Source organism: Rhinopithecus bieti, unplaced genomic scaffold (assembly GCF_001698545.2).
Source record: "Rhinopithecus bieti isolate Rb0 unplaced genomic scaffold, ASM169854v2 scaffold_12, whole genome shotgun sequence".
Classification (NCBI taxonomy): domain Eukaryota; kingdom Metazoa; phylum Chordata; class Mammalia; order Primates; family Cercopithecidae; genus Rhinopithecus; species Rhinopithecus bieti.
Genome location: NW_016803028.1, coordinates 149,579 through 170,545, shown reverse-complemented (window position 1 = coordinate 170,545; position 20,967 = coordinate 149,579). Strand labels below are relative to the sequence as shown.

At 35.8% G+C, this 20,967-nt stretch overlaps 1 protein-coding gene across 1 annotated transcript; it reads right to left on the bottom strand.

Moving 5' to 3' along the window:
• Window positions 1-7,185: 7,185 nt before the first annotated feature.
• Window positions 7,186-18,742, bottom strand: DAZL (deleted in azoospermia like). The gene is made up of 10 exons (XM_017879751.1): window positions 18,602-18,742; window positions 18,240-18,331; window positions 17,657-17,708; window positions 17,166-17,229; window positions 16,943-17,082; window positions 15,537-15,608; window positions 14,764-14,814; window positions 13,904-14,017; window positions 12,486-12,584; window positions 7,186-9,111 (listed from the first exon to the last, which is right to left on the bottom strand). The coding sequence occupies exons 1-10, from the start codon at window positions 18,638-18,640 to the stop codon at window positions 9,088-9,090; spliced, it is 747 nt and encodes a 248-aa protein (XP_017735240.1). The 5' UTR covers window positions 18,641-18,742; the 3' UTR covers window positions 7,186-9,087.
• Window positions 18,743-20,967: the final 2,225 nt, after the last annotated feature.

Here is a 20,967-nt window from a genome sequence, read left to right as displayed (position 1 = left end):
GAAGTATTTGATACATGCTACAAAGTATGCTAAGTGAACAACATACTAAGTGAAAGCAGACAAAAGTTCACATACTATATGATTCCACTTATATGAAATATCCAGAAAAAGTAAGAATGCTTATTGGTAGTTTCCAGTGATTGCAGGTGTAGTGGGATGGGGAAAAATTGCTTAAAGGTATTTTTACTTTGGCATGATGATTCATCATGGTAGAGCAGATATACAAAGGAGAAAGGGAAAATAATCAAACCTTGTAACTACAGGAAAATACTAAACTGCAATGATAAACAGTAAGACAGAAAGAAATGAACAAAGGATATGCAAAACAACCAGAAAATAATTAACAAAATGACAGGATGGTTCAACATATGCAAACCAACTTAAATATGATACATCACATTGACAGAGTGAAGAACAAAAATCATCTGATCATCTCAACAGATGCAGAAAAAGCATTTGATAAAATTCAACAGGGCTTCATGATAAAAACTCTCCACAACTCAGATGTAAAAGGAACATATCTGCTGGGCACGGTGGCTCAAGCCTGTAATCCCATTTGGCGAGGGCTCGCGAGACCCGGCGCCCGGATGCACAAGGTCATGGAGATCCGGAGGACCGATCCTGGCTAACCACAGTGAAACCCCGCGTCTGCCTACCAAAAAAAGGCAAAAAGCTAGCCGGGCAACTTCGCACGAAAGGTGGCGGGGCGGGCTGTAGTGCGCCAGGGCTACCGCCTCGGCAGGCTGGAGGCATGGAGAATGGCTGTAAACGCGCGGGGAAGCGGAGCTTGTCAGTTGGAGATTTTTTTTTTTTTTGGGAGATCCGGCGGTCCACTGGGGGCACTCCAGCCTGGGCCGACCAGAGCCAACGACCTCGCGTGCTCAAAAAGAAAAAAAAAAAAAAAAAAAAAAAAAGGAGCCATATCTCACACAATAAAACGCGTCCATATATGAGGAAAAAAACCCATTAGGGCCACATAGCATAGAGCCAACATCATACTGAACAGAGAAAGTTCAAAGCTTTTCCTCTAAGATCTGGAACAGAGTATCCACTTTCACAACTTTTATTCAGCATAGTACCAGAAGTCCTAGCCAGAGCAATTAGGCAAGAGAAAAAAATAAAGAGCATCCACACTGATAAGGAAGAAGTCAAACCGTCCCTGTTTGCAGATGACATTATCTTATATATACAAAACCCTAAAAACTCCACCAAAAAACTTTTAGAAGTGTTAAATGAATTCAGTAAATTTGCAGTACACAAAATTAATATACAAAAAACAGTAGAATTTCTATGTACCAACAACAAGCCAGCAGGAAAAAATAATCAAGAAAGCAATCTCATTTATAATAATAGGTACAAAAAATAAAGTAGGAATAAATTTAACCAATGAAGTAAAAGACCTCTACGAGGAAAACTATAAAAAACTTATGTAATAAATTGAAGAGGACACAAAAAAGTGTCATGGATTGGAAGAACTAATATTGTTAAAATGACCATTCTGCCAAAAGTGATCTACAGATTTCATGTAATCCCTGTGAAAATGCCAAAGACTTCTTCATAGAAATTGGGAAAAAAAGGGCCGGGCGCGGTGGCTCAAGCCTGTAATCCCAGCACTTTGGGAGGCCGAGACGGGCGGATCACGAGGTCAGGAGATTGAGACCATCCTGGCTAATACGGTGAAACCCCGTCTCTACTAAAAAAATACAAAAAACTAGCCGGGCGCGGTGGCGGGCGCCTGTAGTCCCAGCTACTCGGGAGGCTGAGGCAGGAGAATGGCGGGAACCCAGGAGGCGGAGCTTGCAGTGAGCTGAGATCCGGCCACTGCACTCCAGACTCCAGCCTGGGCGACAGCGCGAGACTCCGTCTCAAAAAAAAAAAAAAAAAAAAAGAAATTGGGAAAAAAAAAATCCTAAAATTCTATGGAACCACAAAAGACTCCAAGTAGCCAAAGCAATGCTGAGCAAAAAGAATAAAGTTGAAGGCATCACACTAGCAAAATTCAAAATATACTGCAAAGCTATAGTAACCAAAACACCATGGCATATTGAAGAGATCTCTGCACTCTCATGTTTATTGCAGTACTACTCATAATATCCAAGATTTGGAACCAACCTAAGTATCCATCCATCAACAGACGAATAGATAAAGAAAATGTGGTACATCTACACAAGGGAGTACTACTGAACCATAAAAATGGATGAGATCCTGTCATCTGCAACAACATGGATGGAAACAAGAACATTATGTTAAATGAAATAAACCAGGCAAGGAAAGACAAATAAATGTCTTTATTCTCACTCATGTGGGAGCCAAAATAATTGCTAAAGAGTAGAACAGTAGTTAACAGAGGCTATAGAGAGTGAGTGTTGGGGTTGTGGGGTGGGTATTAGGGGAGGTTGTTTACTGGATACAAAAATACAGTTAGAAGGAATAAGTTCTAGTGTTTGACAGCACAATAGGGTGACTATAGTTAACAATAATTTACTGTGTAGTTCCAAATAGGTAGATTAGGAATGCTCCCCACACAAAGAAATGATAAATGTTTGAGGTGATGGATATCCCAATTAACCTGATTTGATCACCACACATTGTATGGAAATACCAAATTGTCACATGTATCCCATAAATATATGTAATTATTATGTATTCATAAAAAATATTTCTTTTGATTTGTAGAGTCTATCTATGATATAGTAGAAAAAGCCCAGATGTAAAGTCTCATGTAAAGTTTTTATCTGAATCCCAAGGTATATAAATTTAAGAAAATCACACCTAAAATCTAGACACGTCTAGCCCTTCAAAGGAGTTGATGAAGACCAAATGAAATCATATATGTGAGGTAGCTCTGAAAGCCCTAAAATCCTATACAAATATCAGGGAGTATGCATGTGATGAGAAGAATGGGATATGAAATCCTGCCTGCCACCTCCAGCATTTTATGAAGGAAAAACAGAAATTGTGCTTAGGGAATGCTGGCCTAGGTACAATGATTTCACTCACTTAGTGTTCTACTCATTTAAGGTCCTCTCAGAAGAAGAAAGGGAACCATTCTAGAACATATCCTGAAGAGCCTAGAATAATGAGCTTCTTCCTATTACCAAAGAAGGTACACAAAAGACTACATTTCAGGACACAGCCATTCACCAAACCATGGCTGTTCTGTACACAGACCACTTGTGAAGTTCTAGTTACTGAAATGTAAAGGCTAGAGAAAACTTAGGTGGGTTTGAGTGGGAGGCAGATAGGTGGGTTTGAGTGGTGGATGGGAAGCTAACCACATTGATGTATTGCCCAATTTAATCTCATACTAATCTTATAGATACTAGTATTGTTGTTTTACAAAGCAGGAAACTGAGGCTCAGTGAGCTTGTCCAAGCTTACTCGGGAAGAATTTGGGGCCAGGATTTAAAGTTCACTCTTTTTTATGACATTCTAGTACCTAAGTGATCAGATGTATTTAAGAATGTTCATAGCAGCATAGTTTGTACAGCAATCAACCAATCAACACAATTTCAACGTTTTTTTGTTTTTGTTTTTGTTTTTTGAGACGGAGTCTTGCTCTGTCACCCAGACTGGAGTGCAGTGGCCGGATCTCAGCTCACTGCAAGCTCCGCCTCCCGGGTTCCCGCCATTCTCCTGCCTCAGCCTCCCGAGTAGCTGGGACTACAGGCGCCACCACCTCGCCCGGCTAGTTTTTTGTATTTTTTAGTAGAGACGGGGTTTCACCGTGTTAGCCAGGATGGTCTCGATCTCCTGCCCTCATGATCCGCCCGCCTCAGCCTCCCAAAGTGCTGGGATTACAGGCTTGAGCCACCGCGCCCGGCCAATTTCAACGTTTTAAATCTTAAAATGAAAAACAAAATCCAATTGTCCCCCAGCAAGGGAAATGATAAACCACAGAATATTCAACTGATACAACTAAAAAGCAGTGAAAATAAATACAATCCCCCAGTCAACACGGATGAGTATAACAGTGTGCCAAAAAAAAATCCAAAAAAAAGAAACAAAAAAACAAAAAAACATGATATCCACTCTGCCCCCTCCCACTCGAGCCTAGTCCCTCACCCTTGGCTTGTCTGCACTTGGCCTTGGAATCCAGCTTTGCCTTTGTAATCACTCCATCCTATCACTCACTTCTGGCCCCAAGTCTTGGTTTTCAGACTTTTTATTCAATCCATTTCAGCCCAATCATGAGTCACTTTTGCCTATGGACAACTGGCACTCCCGGGCACAGGCTTGGCAGGGGAAGATGAATTCAGTGAATTAGGCCAATGAAATCCTTTATGAAAGTCATAATGAACCTGACAGGACTGTTTCTATCCTGAATCCAGGGGTAGCTTGAGATGATATGTGAGATCCTCATCTGAGGCAGTATTTCTCAAAGTATGTGCTACAGAGGTCAGAATCACCTGGGGCACATGTTAAAAACGCAGATTACTAGGCCCATCCAGAGCATTAGAATAGGAGCATCTGAGAATGGGGCCCAGGATTTGGCATCTCTGAAAAACACCCCTGATGATAGTTCTGATGCTCTTTGATTTCCCTGTAAAATTGGCATCATTGAGGAAACCTGCCCTATCAAATATTGGGCAGATCTAATCTAATCATGGATGCAACTCTGGATGGTGAGCATATGGGTTTTTTTGTCAGACAGACACATCACCAACCAGAATGATGAGCAGCAACCAAGTCATGTTCAGAAAAAAAAAAAAAAGTGCAGGGTCCAACTTTTCTCATATAGCGGGTGTACTACTTAAATACTGTTCAGATTTTACTCTCACAGTGAAACCACTCCAACACTAGGTAGGGGATCAGCATAGGTAAAAACAAAGAGAAAATGTCCTCTGCATTTTAAATTACCTCTCTCCATTGGCCCAGTCAGATTTATGGAGAGTATGGAGGAGGTGGGGAGAGTCAAACCAAAAATTTTAAACGAATGTACAAGGGCAGAGGGGACATGTCCACTTTAACAGCTGGCCTGGCTGTATTAGTATCAACTCTGCCTTTCTTCTATAGTAGAGTTCCATCTAAGATTGAGCCAGAATGGTGTGTCTCTATCCATTTTATTTTGGGCAAAGACAAAAGATGTGCTTAGAGCCTTAGTGTACTTTTGCTAGATTTGTTTTCTGTAAAAAAGAACTAATTAAGGATTATAAAACCTCCAACTTTCTCAAGTGCTTGAAATGTTACTATTCCTTCAAATTTATAAAGAGCTTTCATGACCTGAATATCCCAGTCATGCAAGCATTTGTTCTATTGTTAAAGACTCAGTGAACTGGTATCTGTAAATTTTATATGTGGGAAAAGGCACATTCCTGGCATGCAGCCTAAATGGAGGTGCACATAACATCCAAAGCCTTGCCTTGGGAAAATGAACTAGAGACTCAACTAGAAAACTTTGTTTCAGACCAGTTAAAAATGTAAAATATAGCTACCATAGAGTTTAATTGTACAGTGGTAGTTTCAGTTTCTGTATCAGGAGACAATTTTTTTGCATTTTCTTGGGATTGGCCCACAGCTACAGCCATATCGGACAGATGTTTTTAACTCTAAACGCAATGTAGAATTACCTATCATTTCTTTGCTATGCAGATTGAATATTTTGCATGAGCATTCAAAAACGCCTGTTTATAGTTTGAACTTCTTATGTCTATTGTTTTCTACTACCAAATGTACTGTCTACAGATGGAAAACTCAGTCTTTGATGGGTGGTGAGGAATTGCTCACAACCATCAGTTACACACAGAGAGACATACGACACGTAATGTTGGGAAGGGCTAGATTACACAGTTATCAAAATATGTACAGGAGCAATCCTCATCTAGAAGAAGTGTTTCAGGGATTCCAAATGATCATACTCAACAGCTGGCCCTATTTGCAAGACTTGGTCAATGGAAAATACTGCTACTTTTCTCTCCCTTATGTTTCCCTACCTTCTCTATTGCCATCTTTGTGAAAGCAGAGTAGCACGCTGTCTTATCATTGCTGCTCCTTATTACCCTCAATTGACAGCAATGAAAGCAGGCAAGGTGATTAAGCAATGTGGCAGCCCATCATTACCAGTTTACCTTTAAAGAGAGCCAATAGAATTTTAGTGAAAAGGGGCCAGAGGTGCTTTATGACTAGAGGGAACTGCCGTGGCGTATTAATTTTTAAAAGTCAATGACTTCCTTGTAAGATGGGTACTATCAATTTTGAAGTTATTTTGAATTAAAGGTAATCTGATTTTAGAGAAAGAAAAAAACAACTTGCAGAATACATTTATGGAGGTGACCCACCCTTTTAGAGTTGCTTGATTTTGCCATTAACTTGAACTTTTTACAAAAAAGTGCTGAATGGTATTTTTCAATTCTAAAGATTTGATTTTGTCTTAAGAATTTACTACTAAACCACAAACATGCTTGAGATAAGCTGATGTAAAGCAACTATCTTAAGGTATATGTAAGTCTAATTTTGGGGTCTGAAAATACTACAAGCTTACTGAGCTTGTGCTATAACCAAATATTCTGGATAACAGATAGTATATATGTAACCATAGATATATGCATATACACACACATATGTATACATATGTACACATATGCACATTTAAGAATTACTAATTTTTAGCCTATTAGACACTAAACATCACAATTTAATCTTTGGTGATGCAGAAAGCACTGGTATCCTGCAGAATCTTGGAGTCAACTTTCTGGTTATGAATCAGTAAGCTTACTGATGAAATATAGGAGTGTCTGAGGGGAGAATTTCCTCCACTGGGCTCAGCTTATAGAACTGAGAGTACTAGAACTACAGCTAGAAGAGGTGGGAAGTACTGATTTTTTAAATTGCATCCATATGAAGTACATGCAATACAAAAAATTTAAGCTCTATTAAGCAACCGCAATATCCCTAAATAAAAGGTCTCGAGATTAGGCCCAAAGTGTAGACAAAATGTTTCATAGGATCCAAATTGAAAGGGACCTTAGCCGTGAGATAGCAAGAGTCAGACGTGTTCGTCAGCATTCCTACTCGGCACTGCTGTTCATGCATCTCTTAAATTTCTCTTTGTACCTGAATTTCTTTTATGAGCGAACTCTGCCAGATTAGTAAAATGAACTCTATACTTTTACATTTTAAGAATCTAAACCTTGTTACACAGTTCCCAACTCCCCACCATTTTAGATTACATCAGAAAGCCAAAAACACTTTTGAAGAAAAAAAGTTTATTTTTATTCATGTATGCAAAGACAGTATCAGCAATAGGTAGAAGCATATTTCTACGTCTAGAGTTAATTTTCCATTTTGAAAGATTCAGGACTTCATCTCTTTTACCCTTACTCTTTTAAATGCTTCACTCTAACACACACAAAAATTTATTCCCTTACTTTTCCTTAAGGTCATATTGGAATAATTAGAATTAGCTTTTTAGAATATAGGTATCACTTATAGTAAGCTGGAGATTTAATCACAGAATGATACATGTCAATGTTATAGCACCAAAAAAACTACAGTTAATTTTTAAATGGACAAATTCAGGGTGCTTTCAATTTCTGAGGTGTAATAAAGCCCTCTTGGGAATTCTAAAGTTAAAAGACTCTTTTCTTCAGATTCAGAATGAAAATTTTGAGGAATTGTAGACCCCAGTGAGCACTAGTAATACGGCTCATAGTAACTACATTAAGTTAGAGTCTCTACGTTTTAGGGAAGAAGCCACTGAAACAAGGGCCAGAAAGCCACTTTAAACTCATGTCCATGGCAGATCAAATGATACTGATACAACTATTTACCTTAGAAAGGTATTATATCCCATTGCTACCATTCCAGGGTTTAGCCCTTCAACTGCTCTGCTCATACAGCTACTTCCATTCTTTACATCACCAGTTCTAGAAGCAAACCTCCTGAAAGACAAGTGACAAATGCTGGAAAAGAAAGACTGGGTAGAGCAAAAGGGCTCTGGTGCTCTAGCTGTTTGTCACAACGTAAATGAAGACACCACCTAATCTAGAAACAACGTTAACTTTTAACTCTAGCACATTCTTGAGATTACTTATTAAACAACTTTTGTGGTTTAGAAATACCAAAACTACCTACTTTGACTCTTCTGGACATATTTTACTTTACAAAAGGAAGTATAACAGACTAAATCTATTTATAGCAAGTAACTAATATTTCAATGTTTTATAAAACAATTCCTTTCAGATACTCTGATTAACCTCTAAGTGACATAAAAAAGTTGCAGCATTCTTTAATACCAATATTTTGCACAATCTGACATACAGCCAAGTTCAGCATTTCAAAGAAAAAAGTTTTTACAAAAAAGACGAATGGTGACTCATTGAGAAGCTTATGTACCTAGTAAAGTTTAGTTTGTCTTGGATTCTTTAAAAAATTAGGCCCAGAATTTTAGTTATCCTAATTACTATCCTTATCAAATAGGATATCTATACGTGGATTCTAGATAAAAGATAAAATATTTTGAATAAACATATGACCCACTGATTGGACTGTTTGCTCTGAATCTGTTTTACTGGGTTTAGATAAGAAGACTTCAATAAAGCTAAGTATATATTGAGTTCCACTGATTAAAATGCAGTTTTAAAATTCTGCTTTTGTGGTAAATTTCTAGACAAATCATAAATGCAAAGCTCAATATTGTAAATACTGTACTGCTCACAGGTACTTGTTGGAGAAGTGAAATGCTTACATTCAGACTATCAAAATTCTGACCTTTCAATATAGGGTTTTAAAACTTTTTTTTGAAAATCAGTATTTGCTTTTAAATACTTAAAATGCCAATTTAAAAAAAAATCCTTGCAGATAAATCTTAAAGTCTTCTTTCAGGTTCTTCAAATATTTTTTACTTTCATAATATATTCAACACAGAACCAGTTTCTAAATTAAACATTAATGAAAACAATTCAATTTAAGATAAAACTAGAGAGTTAATAATACAACTTATACCAGAAAGTTTGATTATGATGTACCAAAATCAGAATTCTATAATAGTGGGAAAACTTTTAGCTTAATATTCAAAACCAGCAACTTCCCATGAAACTAAAATATCCAGGACGCGATCAAACAGGATTAAGGCATTGCCGACTTCTTCTAAAGTGGATGCACTCTTTTATCCTGGAAAAGATAGAAGCGTCCTTTTACTTTACGAAAATCTGATTACTACTAAGATCGAAAGTTGTCAAAAATCTTAAACCACTTGTTTTGGAGCGGTCTAACACTAAAAATAATGAGTAAAAAGATTATCCTATTTTCGAAAGCATTCTGGTAACAGGGGATAACATTATGTACGAGGATCGCCTAGTTTATTAAACAGTTTAGTTAAAAAAAAATCAATTTTAAAAAAAGAAATCCCAGTAAACTCAGAAATAATAGGACTTAGACTCCATATAATTTTATGTACTTCTTAATAATTTTGCAGTAATGTCCCAAAGACAGCTGGTAGAAAATATAATTGTAAAAAATACTGCTTTCACTAACTGAACTGCATCTAATAGGAACCACAGCTTGCGAACAGCTCTCCAATCTGAAATTTCATGTTTTCAGGTTGAAAGATGTAAGTTTTGGCATTTAAAGACATATCATTAACCTGTGAAGATGTATCATTCTTTAGAAAGGGAACAGAAATATTTAAAATATATGCAAAACTTTATCACTCTATGTTGCCTACAGATGTGCAGACTGAAAAAAGTGAGAGGCCTTAAAAGGAGGAATGGGACTGAGCAAATGAGTAATAACATAATAGTATTTTATTTTCTACAAAGGTAACTCTGCCCTTTTTCTAGGACTTCAGTTTCGTTGTCATATAAATAAAAGTGGCTTCCGGAAGTTACCTAATCTGTCAAAAGAGTGATACCCTATTTAGCTTAAAATCTAGAAAACTAGTCACCAACATTTATCTTCAGAGGTCATGCAGGAAACAAGATTATGAAGGGACTACAGAATTAAGACAATGAAGAGTGGAATTAGCTACGGAAACAGTAAATACATTCAAAAATACCTCATGCATTCAAATGCAAAACAACAACACGCAGTCAATCAAAATAGGTCTAGGTGTCAAACAACTGCAGGATGCCAACTTCTGATTCCTCTCCCAAACAAGCAGAAAACTCTGGGAGTTTAAAGGGAGTCTTTTGTCTAATACCAGGTGAGAACTCAAGTTTAAAAACTATTTTCTGGACTGGGCATGGTGGTTCGCACCTCTAATCCCAGCACTTTGGGAGGCTGAGGCAGGAGGTTCACTTGAGCCCACGATTTCAAGACCAGCCAGGGGCAGTGTAGTAAGATTTTGTCTCTTAAAAAAAAAATCTTTTTAACTAGCAAGTATAGTGCTGCATGTCTGTAGTCCTAATTATTTGGGAGGCTGAGGCAGAAGGATCCCTTGCATGCAGGAGTTTTAGGCTGTAGTAAGCTGTGATTGTGACACTGCACTCCAGTCTAGGTGACCAAGTGAGGTCACCTCAAAAAAAAAAAAAAAAAAAAAAAAAAAAAAAAAAAAAAAAAAAAAAAAAAAAAAACAGAAAAGCAGAAGACTATCTTCTGCTTTGAAAATCATTTAAGTACTACTGTAGACACCTATGTAATCACCAGAATTTTGGGCAAGGTAAGCTGATGTACAATTTCAGTTCCTTCTTTTCTAAATTATACTATCTATGTAGAATGAAGCAACTAGAGAACAAATGTCAACTTTAAGTATGTCTACTCCCTGTTGCGAAGATGTTAAGAGCTTAATTCTGCAATGTGGGCTCTACTCCTCTACATTATACAGGAGATCCGTAATATAACCCTTTAAAAAAAGCTTAAGCTTCATCCTATATCCATTCACAGATGAAAAATAAAGCTGGTCTACTTTCTGTTTTAAGACACAAAGTGATGGTTAAACATTTCCTTTTGAAAGTAAAGTGTGTAGCCAGTTTTGACAAACTCTGGCAGTTCCACTAAAGGTTAAATATGACTTAGCAATTCCATTCCGAAGTATATAGGCAAGAGAAATAAGAACATATGTTTACATAATAACCTGTTCATGAATGTTCACAGCATTATTTCTAATAGTTAAAAAGAGGAAATAATCCAAATGTCTTTAACAGATGAACAGAATGAGGTAATAGCCATAAATAAAAAGAAATGAAGTTCTGACACGTGCTAGAATACTGATGAACCTTGAAAACATTATATGCTGAGTGAAAAAAGCCAGTCACAAAAGGCCACATTATGTATGATTCCATATACATGAAATGTCCAGGACAGGAAAATCCTTAAAGCAAGTAAATTAGTGGTTGCCTAGGGCTGCACAGGATGGGGGAAAACGGCAGGTGACTGCTAAGGTAGGGGGGTGATTTTTGGGGTGATTTAGTATTCTAAAATTGATTGTGGTCATGGTTATGCAACTTTAAACACATCAAAAACCAGTGAAATGCAAACTTTAAATAGGTAAATTGTATTACTGGTATTTCAACTATATATTTCAATAAACCTATTATTTAAAAAACACCTTCCCTTTACTAACCATAATATTTCTCTCCCATTGGACTGACCAAGTTATTTATTTTTCCTATTCATAGACTTAGAACTACAGGGACCCAGAAACCTTTAGTCCTGTACCTTCTCATTTTAGACTTGTAAAAACTGAAGCCTTAATAAGATTTATCTATACAACATGGATAGAAGGCGGGATCAGAAATCAGATCTTTCTGGAATTCAACTACCCACATTCTCTTCCACTTCACCAACTGTTTCAATCAACCTCCACTTCTTTCCATTTAACATTTTACTGCTTCACCTTACCCCTTTTCTCCCTTCACACTGTTCAAGTATATCTCCTGAGTAAACAATTTCTTTTCTTCTCTTTGATCCAATGTGCATTCTTTTTTTTTTTTTTTTTTTTTTTGAGACAAGTTCTCACTCTGTTGCCCAGGCTGGAGTACAGTGGCACAATCATGGCTCAATGCAAACTCAACCTCCCAGGCTCAAGCAATCCTCCTACCTCAGCCTCCTCTGGAGTAGTTGGGACTACAGGTATGCACCACCACAACTGGCTAATTTTTGTATTTTTTGTAGATATGGGGTTTTGCCATGTTGCCCAGGGTGGTCTTGAACTCCTGAGCTCAAGCAATTCACCCACCTCAGCCCCCAAAAGTGCTGGGATTACAGGCGTGAGCCACTGCACCCAGCCAGGATCTGCTTTCTATATCTAAAATTTTCTTTTACTATTTGGTCAAGCCAGTAAACTAACTCTCTTCTCTGGTAAACCTTTTCAATTACAAATTTCTGCTGAAGGATTCTTCCCTAAAGGTAACTACATTATATCAGGGTTCGACAGCAGAAAATACACTGCCAGGTAAAACCCACTCTGGTTTACTGTGTTATAGTCAAATGGCAACAGTTCAATTAAACGCTCTTGAGAAATCTCAAAATACATATACCACAAGGAAGATAGATACTTTAAATCTAACAAGTGTGCTTTTTAATTATGCATACTGCTCCTTTCATACCTTGAAGTAGTCATCTTGGGTAACAACAGTGTTTCTCAGTCTGTTCTCTGGATTGAATAGACAAGATACCACCGTTTGTATGCTTCGGTCCACAGATTTCTGAAACATAGAAGTTTTCAGTAATGTAAAGACGATTCTCCTTCACTCACTCTGAATAAGGGTATTTTTTTTTTTTTGATGGTTTAATGAACATACTACTTTATTTCTAAAGAAATGCTAAAAGAGGCTGGGAGTGGTGGCTCATGCCTGTAATCCCAGCACTTTGGGAGGCCAACGCAGGAGAATCACCTGAGGTCAGGAGTTCAAGATCAGCCTAACATGGTAAAACCCCATCTCTACTAAAAAAAAAATACAAAAATTAGCTGGGCATGGTGGCAGGCGCCTGTAATCCCAGCTACTCAGGAGGCTGAGGCAGGGTGAACTGCTTGAACCCAGGAAGTGGAAGTTGCAGTGAGCCAAGATCACACCACTGTACTCCAGCCTGGGAAAAACAGCGAGACTATGTCTAAAAAAAAAAAAAAAAAAAGAAAAAAAAGGAATTCATAAAAATGCGATTCATAATTCTTACCACGTATCACTCAGTATGCAAGTTTTCTGACAATCAAAGATTTTAGAACCTTAGTGACAGAATACTGGTTTAAAAAGCTGAATTTGTTAAAACCCTAGGTGAACTCCAATGTTTCAAGAAAAAATACTAAGGACAAAACTTGACAATTATACTGTAAGCTATTTTAATATTTATTTGCATTTTAAAATCGAGTATCAAATCAAGGAATTCACACTCCAACGGGACTTCTTCAGTGTTACACATATTACCAGCACATCAACTACTTCCACACTCCCACTCATTTACATATATGATTCAAGAGTGAAAGTATTATTACAGAAATTTGCTCTAATGATAAAAAGAAGAAACAACCCTGCCTAATTCAATATTTGAATACTTACTACTAACTTCACCACTGTTGGGAACTACTGCCACATATAATGTTATATAGAGAACGCCACAAGTAATGTGTTTCACTGTTTAAGTAAATATCAAAACTGCTGTAAAAGAAAAGGTACATATAATTCGTACTAATTCCCCTTTTGAAGAGTAGAATTCTTGAGGAAACCCTCCCATAACATTCTGCCAAATCATATTAACATAACATTCACTGAAGTATGGTTTTAAAAAATTAGTGGAACTGGAATATAGAAAAGGACTGCTGAATCAGAAACTTTATGTATACATTGAAAATCTGGGGTATCTGAAATTTCACCCACCTTTAACTGCTGAATAATAGTCAATTATTTAACCTCTGTAATTTATGGCTCCCATCTTTAAATTCAGGCAAAAATGCTTACTTCTCAAAAAACCATTATTAAAACTAGATAAAAGAAATATGAAATATATATAAACAAAATTAGATGTTTGCCTTTTGTGGGCCATTTCCAGAGGGTGGAGTAGCTTCATGAACTGAGCATTCATTTGGCACAACTTCAGCTCCCGGATCAACTTCATTACAGTGGTAGTTAACAGCTGAATAAGCCTATATTTAAAATAATGAAAGTGTAATTAAACAGATATACAGATATGTTTAAAAGCCACTTATTCTTCAAAAGGTGAGCTGGTATCCAAAGTTTCAATGTAGGTTGTGTTGAAATTCAATTACATTATTTCAGAAACTTTGTTTTAAATGAACAGTTGAAATACAGTAAGGCAGCCTTCTGTTTTAAAATGTCTTCTAGGTATCAAGATAATCAGAAGTACAAGGACTCTAAGAAACTAATGTAGTAAGGAAGTGTTTGTTAACACTTACTATATCCTTCAAATCTCCAATCCTGATGAAAGACAGCAGCTTTGGTGTTTTAGATGTAATACTCTTGTTTTATTCCTATTCTTATTTAACAGTAATTAACAGCAACATTTCTGTTCCTCTTCAACAATTTTTTTTATGGCTCGTAAAGCCAGAAGCAGATTCTAGGCAGATACATGCTAATTCTAAATCCACATTAATACTAGCTTTCTTGAATTACCTGGTCTATCAACAAGTAACTGAACACTTATTATCTAGACCAGTCATTGCTTAAGCACACAAAATCTGAGAGAAAAGGCACTGTTGCTCCCATGGGAGTTTCTAATTAGGTTAAAAAGAAAGTAACAAAATGTAACACATTAATATAAAGAACTATTTAAAAATATAGGCACGTATGACATGGGAAAAAATCAAGAAATATAAACACAAAAAAAATAAAATAAAGAACAGGAATTATATGTTTGGGTAATTCACTTTACCGGAGGTACAACATAGCTCCTTTGCTCCCCAACAGGCCACTGTGGCGGCATCTTAAAAAAAAAAAAAGGAAACCAAAATTATTCAAATATTCCTACACATTTTCAAAAACACATGAGAAAACAATATTGAAGTACTTTTCATGCTGGCTCCTTTGTTGTTATAGGAAACAGAATGGAAAAAAGAAGTACTTTATGTTTCTAATCCCTGATGTTCTTATTGTTACTTCTATATGTAAAACCTCACCTTTTCCCCAATTTTCGGGAGTTAGCATTGTGGAAATCTCAGAGACATTAGTTGCTTGAATTTATTACCATAGATATGATTATGGGTTATATATACAGTCATATCTATGTAAAGAGACTCACAGAACTATTATTGTGAAGCAGCCAGCTAAAACAGAAACAGAATTTGAATTATGTGCTCTAAGAATTGGATAATTTATTTCACTCTATCTCCCTAAAAAATTGATGAAAGTCAGTCTGGCTGTTTCAGCTATTTGACAGCAAAAATGAAAAAATACATGCTGAAATACAGAAGGGTACATCGAATCTCATAAAACTGTTGTAAAGTTATTGCTAAGTATATTCCTGCCAAAATATTATTCCATTACTTCTAAATAATACAGAGGTCTTAATTCTAGACTAATTTTTTTCTTAAATTTTAGGTACATTTCACTAGTTTAAAATGACAAACTATTCAGGCAATTTGTATAAACAAGTTAAAGACCTCAATAAAATCTGAAAGTAAATCATTTTACTCCCTCTTAAATTACCTGATAATTATATACAGGCAACTGATATCCAGTGATGACCTGAACGGGTGAATTTGGGTAAGTAGGATATGCCTGAAAATAAAGTTTACAGAAAGAACGAATTAATAAGATAAAACTTTTTTTATAATTAGAAAGAAATATTATTCCCAACATAACAAAATACAGAAACTTTTAAAATACTATTTTTCTATATACAACAATGCAGAATTCAAATGACTGACTGACTTTATGAAGAAAGAAATATTATCTGTCAAGTGTTACCCTTTGGGTGGGAAGGGGGAACAAATGACAAAAGAAGTGACGATTTCAACAGGCAAAGTTTATCTTATTTATACTGTGTATAATCCCACCCAGATGTGATTTCTTACACTGATGATAAGGCTCTATTAAGACAGATTTCAATGTAAGTTAAATTAATACATTTGCTATTTCTTTGTCAAAATACTTCTAGACAGTTTTGTATTTGACAATATTATAGGGTAATATGTAGTCCTCCAACAGATGTTATGGCTTTTTCTGTACTTCATTTCGAAAACCTAAGAGCTGTATATAATCCAAAACTGGACGAGACAGTATAATGTCTTATATTTTTCAATAAATAGTTATTGATTGAAAACATATAGGTGGCAGCATACATGAATACACCCAGATTCAGTAATGGCTCACAGCAAATGTTAGAAACAAACAGGGCTTTTTTTTTCTAGCCATTGTTCACAGAAGGAGAAAGAAGAAAAGGTATACCCTACACATTTCAAGTACATGGAAAATGTCAACGAATAAGAGACACTGAAGAACTATTTCACTATTATTTTCCAGCAAAGAAAATGTCTTTTAAACTAAGACACAAGTAACATGAACTAAGAAGAAAATAAATGTTATTTATCATCAATAAGTGATAGCATGTCAAATCCTACTTTAAATATCAAAGTAACCAGGATCAGAGAAATTATATGCCAGAAACTCACAGGATTTATATAGTAAAACACATCAGAAATCTACCCATTCCAGAACCAGAATATATCCAGAAGTCAGCAATTTATATGAGGTGGCATCTGGAAATCACTGCAGATAAAAGAATAGCTAGCTGATTTGCTAACCTTAGAGAATAAAGTAGACACATAACGAGAGCTGCTTTCAAATACTTCAGGAACTAGCTACATGGGGGGAAAAAGGAAGAGATTTTTTCATGTGTCTACAGAGGTCATTTCTAAGATAATGACAAAGTATACAGCAGATCTTTAGCTCATATCAAGAACAACACTAAGAAATTTCTAACAAAATAAATTTCCCATTACTCAAAGTATTCAAACAGGGATGCTATTACCACTTACATGGAAACTGGGTATAATTCCAGAGGGTACAATGACTACAATAAACAAGAGAATAGGAACGTAAGCAATTCTTACCTGAACATACTGAGTTATAGGATTCATTGTGGTTGGGGGCTGCATGTAAGTTTCAGTGTTTGGATTAGTCCAGACATTCTGAAACTGTGGTGGAGGAGGATGATTAAAAACCAAAGGACGTGGCTGCACATGATAAGCACCTTTTAAAAGCAAAATAAAAGCCTATTTTTAGTTCTTAGAAAAGCTACGTGAGTCAACAAGAACAATTTCTCTTTGTACTCACATAAATTTTGTTTCCTGATTGCAGGGCCCAGCTTCAGCTTTTTACCATGGAAATTTATCTGTGACTGAAAATAAAACAGTAACAAAACTAGAATCAATTTTCAAGTCTTTACTTCCAAGACTTGGGTGAACACTTAAAATCTTCTAAAGTTCTTATTATCATAGAAGATCAGTGATAACTACACACCAAATTAAAATTTGTCATCATGAAGCTACCTCCCTTACTTCTCTATCAGTGTCAAGAGGCATCAAGTGAAAGCTGATCAAAAACTTTTCATCACCCTGCCCTGTCTCCAACCCTTCCTGTCTGTAGTTCATGAAGCTAGGTGCCCAGTCAAAAATAAACAGGTTCTAACACATCATGTGAGATTCCTCCAAGCTTGGATTTTAAACAGAAAGTTTATCTTCTTCCAAATTTTATACAAGACTGAGTATATCACTCAACACTAAACACTGTATCAACAAAACAAACGAGATTTTTCTATTACTTACTTCTACTATCTTCTGCACATCCACGTCATTAAAAAATGAAACAAATCCATAGCTATAAAGGCAGATAAATGAAGTATAAAATCACCATCATACAGTACATGGTTCAGAACTTCTACAATATACAGAAGTAATGACTAAAAGATGAATAATATACTACAGTATTTGTTAACATGTACATGATAGATCCTCTACAAATACTGCTTTTTCTTAATCTGAATTATGTCAAAATGTGCTAAGATTAGTGTGAAAACTTTATTGACTGACAAGTAATTCATATCTGTGAACCTGAATTTAACTTACTAAGACAAGGTGGTTAAAATTTAAGATACCGTGCAATGTATGAAGAAAACAATTCTTTGAGAAAACTGATTAATTCATTTGTATGAAATGAAGATTGAAGATATTAAAAAACAAACATTAGAAAAATGATTAAAGAGCTGGCAATAAACTTTTATCCTCTACATGAAAGAAATTAACATAGCAACAAATTTCATTTATGTAAGCATCAGAATACCAGTTTTGAAGTCTTCTCTGACACTCTATACATGGCTAGAGTTCAGATATTTTTGATAAAATTACTCACCCTTTGGACACACCAGTTCGATCAGTGATTATCTTCACTTCTTTCACTGAACCGTATCTAGCAAAGAAGCTTCTAATCTCAGTTTCATCCATCTATGGAAAAGAATTGAACTTCAAGAGTAAAATTCAGCATTCAAAATTTCAATTTTATTAAAAGAAGGTTTGATGATGTGAAAATTTCTCCCCTTTTGTCCCCAAATGACCAGTGGCTCTTTGTCAAAGATATTTTTAGTACCTATGGGACAAACATAAAACCAATTCTAAACCTCCATGAAGTACAAAAAAACCTTAAGTTTGTAACAGGGCCCAAATCCCATTATTCATAATGTATTGTAATGTAAAAATGAGGTATGAATACAATACCCTAACATCAATTCCTCCAACAAAAACAGTGTTTGGCATGATTTTGCCTTCTGGTAAAACATAGCCTTGGCTGGTTGCAGCTGATGAGGACTGGGTGCTGGCTTCTCTGGAGATGGTTGAGTTTGGAGTTTCAGGATTTGCAGCAGACTGTAATTTGGAAAGTGGACATCATAATTAGATATACAGGAAAAACCCATACATAATGTGAAATATAACTTTTGTTTTCTAAGTATAAAGTATTTTATATAAATTACTTTCATTGTAAGTTAGTTCAGGCTCAGGATTTAAACTCATCAGAGTAGATCAGCATGGAATTTTAACAAAAGGATATAGTACTTTCTTTTTTTTTGAGACAGAGTCTCACCCTTGTCACCCAGCCTGGAATGCAATGGCGTGATCTCGGCTCACTGCAACCTCCATCTCCCGGGTTCAAGCGATTCTCTTGCCTCAGCCTCCCGAGTAGCTGGGATTACCGGCGCCTGACAACACACCTCGCTAATTTCGTATCTTTAGTAGAGATGGGGTTTCTCCATGTTGGCCAGGCTGGTCTCCAACTCACGACCTCAGGTGATCCACCTGACTTGGCCTCCCGAAATGCTGGGATTACAGGTATGAGCCACTGCACCAACCAGGATACAGTACTTTCTTAAACCCAGTATTGCTCATTACCAAGTCTTGTATAATGCTGTGGAAGAATACTTAGTATTTGTGAAAATGCTACGTGAATTAGGTTAAAAAAACCCCAAATCAGAAAGTTCAGATTTGTAAAAATTAACATTAAAATCATCCTGTTCTACATTCATAAACAACTTTTCATTTTACTGAGTACACTAATAAAAGGATGACAAATCTTAAAAAAAAAATTCCAAAAGCCACAGCAAAAGAAAATAAGCCTCAAAGTTTTAAACCAATTTGTCTTGCTTCACCTTTTCACCAAAATTAACATGAATTTTTACAATTTTAACATTCCCTGTGTTAGCATGCCTGCTTCACTTTAGAAATGGATCATGGAAACATTATTTGCTCACATGTCATAGCTCCTTCTAAAAAAAGGGTTATAATCCTCATCCCTAATGCTAGGGTGTTCAAAGTATCTTTTGAAATAACATTTTTCTTCCTGAGTAACACCAAATCAGTCCCACTGATAATTCTAATTTTCACAGCAGGCAGATATAATGATACCATCTTTATTTTCAGATAAAGAAGCACATACATATAACTCATTATTTTTCTGGATTTTGATCAGAACTGTCTTTATTCTTTCTACTGTAGACTCTAAGGCTAATGTGAAATTTTCTCAAGTAGAATTTGTAAGTAATATATATGTCGGAGAAGCAATATAGCATAGTGGAACAAAAATTAATTTAGTCTGGAGAACTAGGTTTATGTCTCTTACAGGTAAGTGGTTACAGGTCACTTACTTGCCAGCTGTGTATCTCTGGGCAAATTGCTTTGAGAATGAAATGAGGTAACATCTGTGAATTCATTTCGTAAAGTATAAAGTGGTATGCCAATGTAAGTTAGTATCCTGTTATTTGAATTTATTTTCAGTAGATTTTTTTTCAAGTTTCTTTTTTGGCTTTACTATTTTAGCTGACTTATTTTGAAGATACTTTTAATTAAGAACTAATTGAAACATCAGGAAACTATGAAACATCATTAATTTAAAAATCATTGGTGAAGTGCCCGCTGACTACAAAAGGTAACTACAAAAGGCTGCAAAAGAGAAAGCTATTCCACACATACCTGTTTGAAAGAAAACAAAAGACAAAAGAAAGCAACTGTATATCTTTTTGAAAGGCACAGTAATTTTATAGTAATTAGTAAGAAAGTAGACTTCCTGCTTTGTTAATTAGATGCTAGAAGTTACTGATTCTACATAGCTTTACTAGAGATGAAATCTAAGTTGTCAAATCAATTCAAGCTGAGTTTATTGCTTTTCTCTATTTGCGCTTACACTTGCTATTTTGGGTTTGTAACTAAATAATTCCCAATTCTTTCCTTTAATAGTGGTATTTCGTGACAATGATGTGGAAGAAAATTTAAAACTATTTCTAAAGTTTTCCTTTCTAAAATGTCTTACGTTATCGTTTTCTAAATGACATTAAGCTGCATATCTTGAACTATAAGGAACTTGATGAGATTTCCCCTCCCTATAGACAATTCACCAATCCCTTCTCAGTTCATTCAGAAATCCCAAACAGAATAAAACAAAACAAAATAAATTCTGAAATTCTTGTAGTTTCTTTTCTCCTTTTCAATTCCCCTTGATTTGTGGATGAACTTTGAATATATTTCTCTTTGATAAACAAGCTATATATACAGTATTGTCTCTGCACCATAGTGTTTGGATGTATTTTAATTTA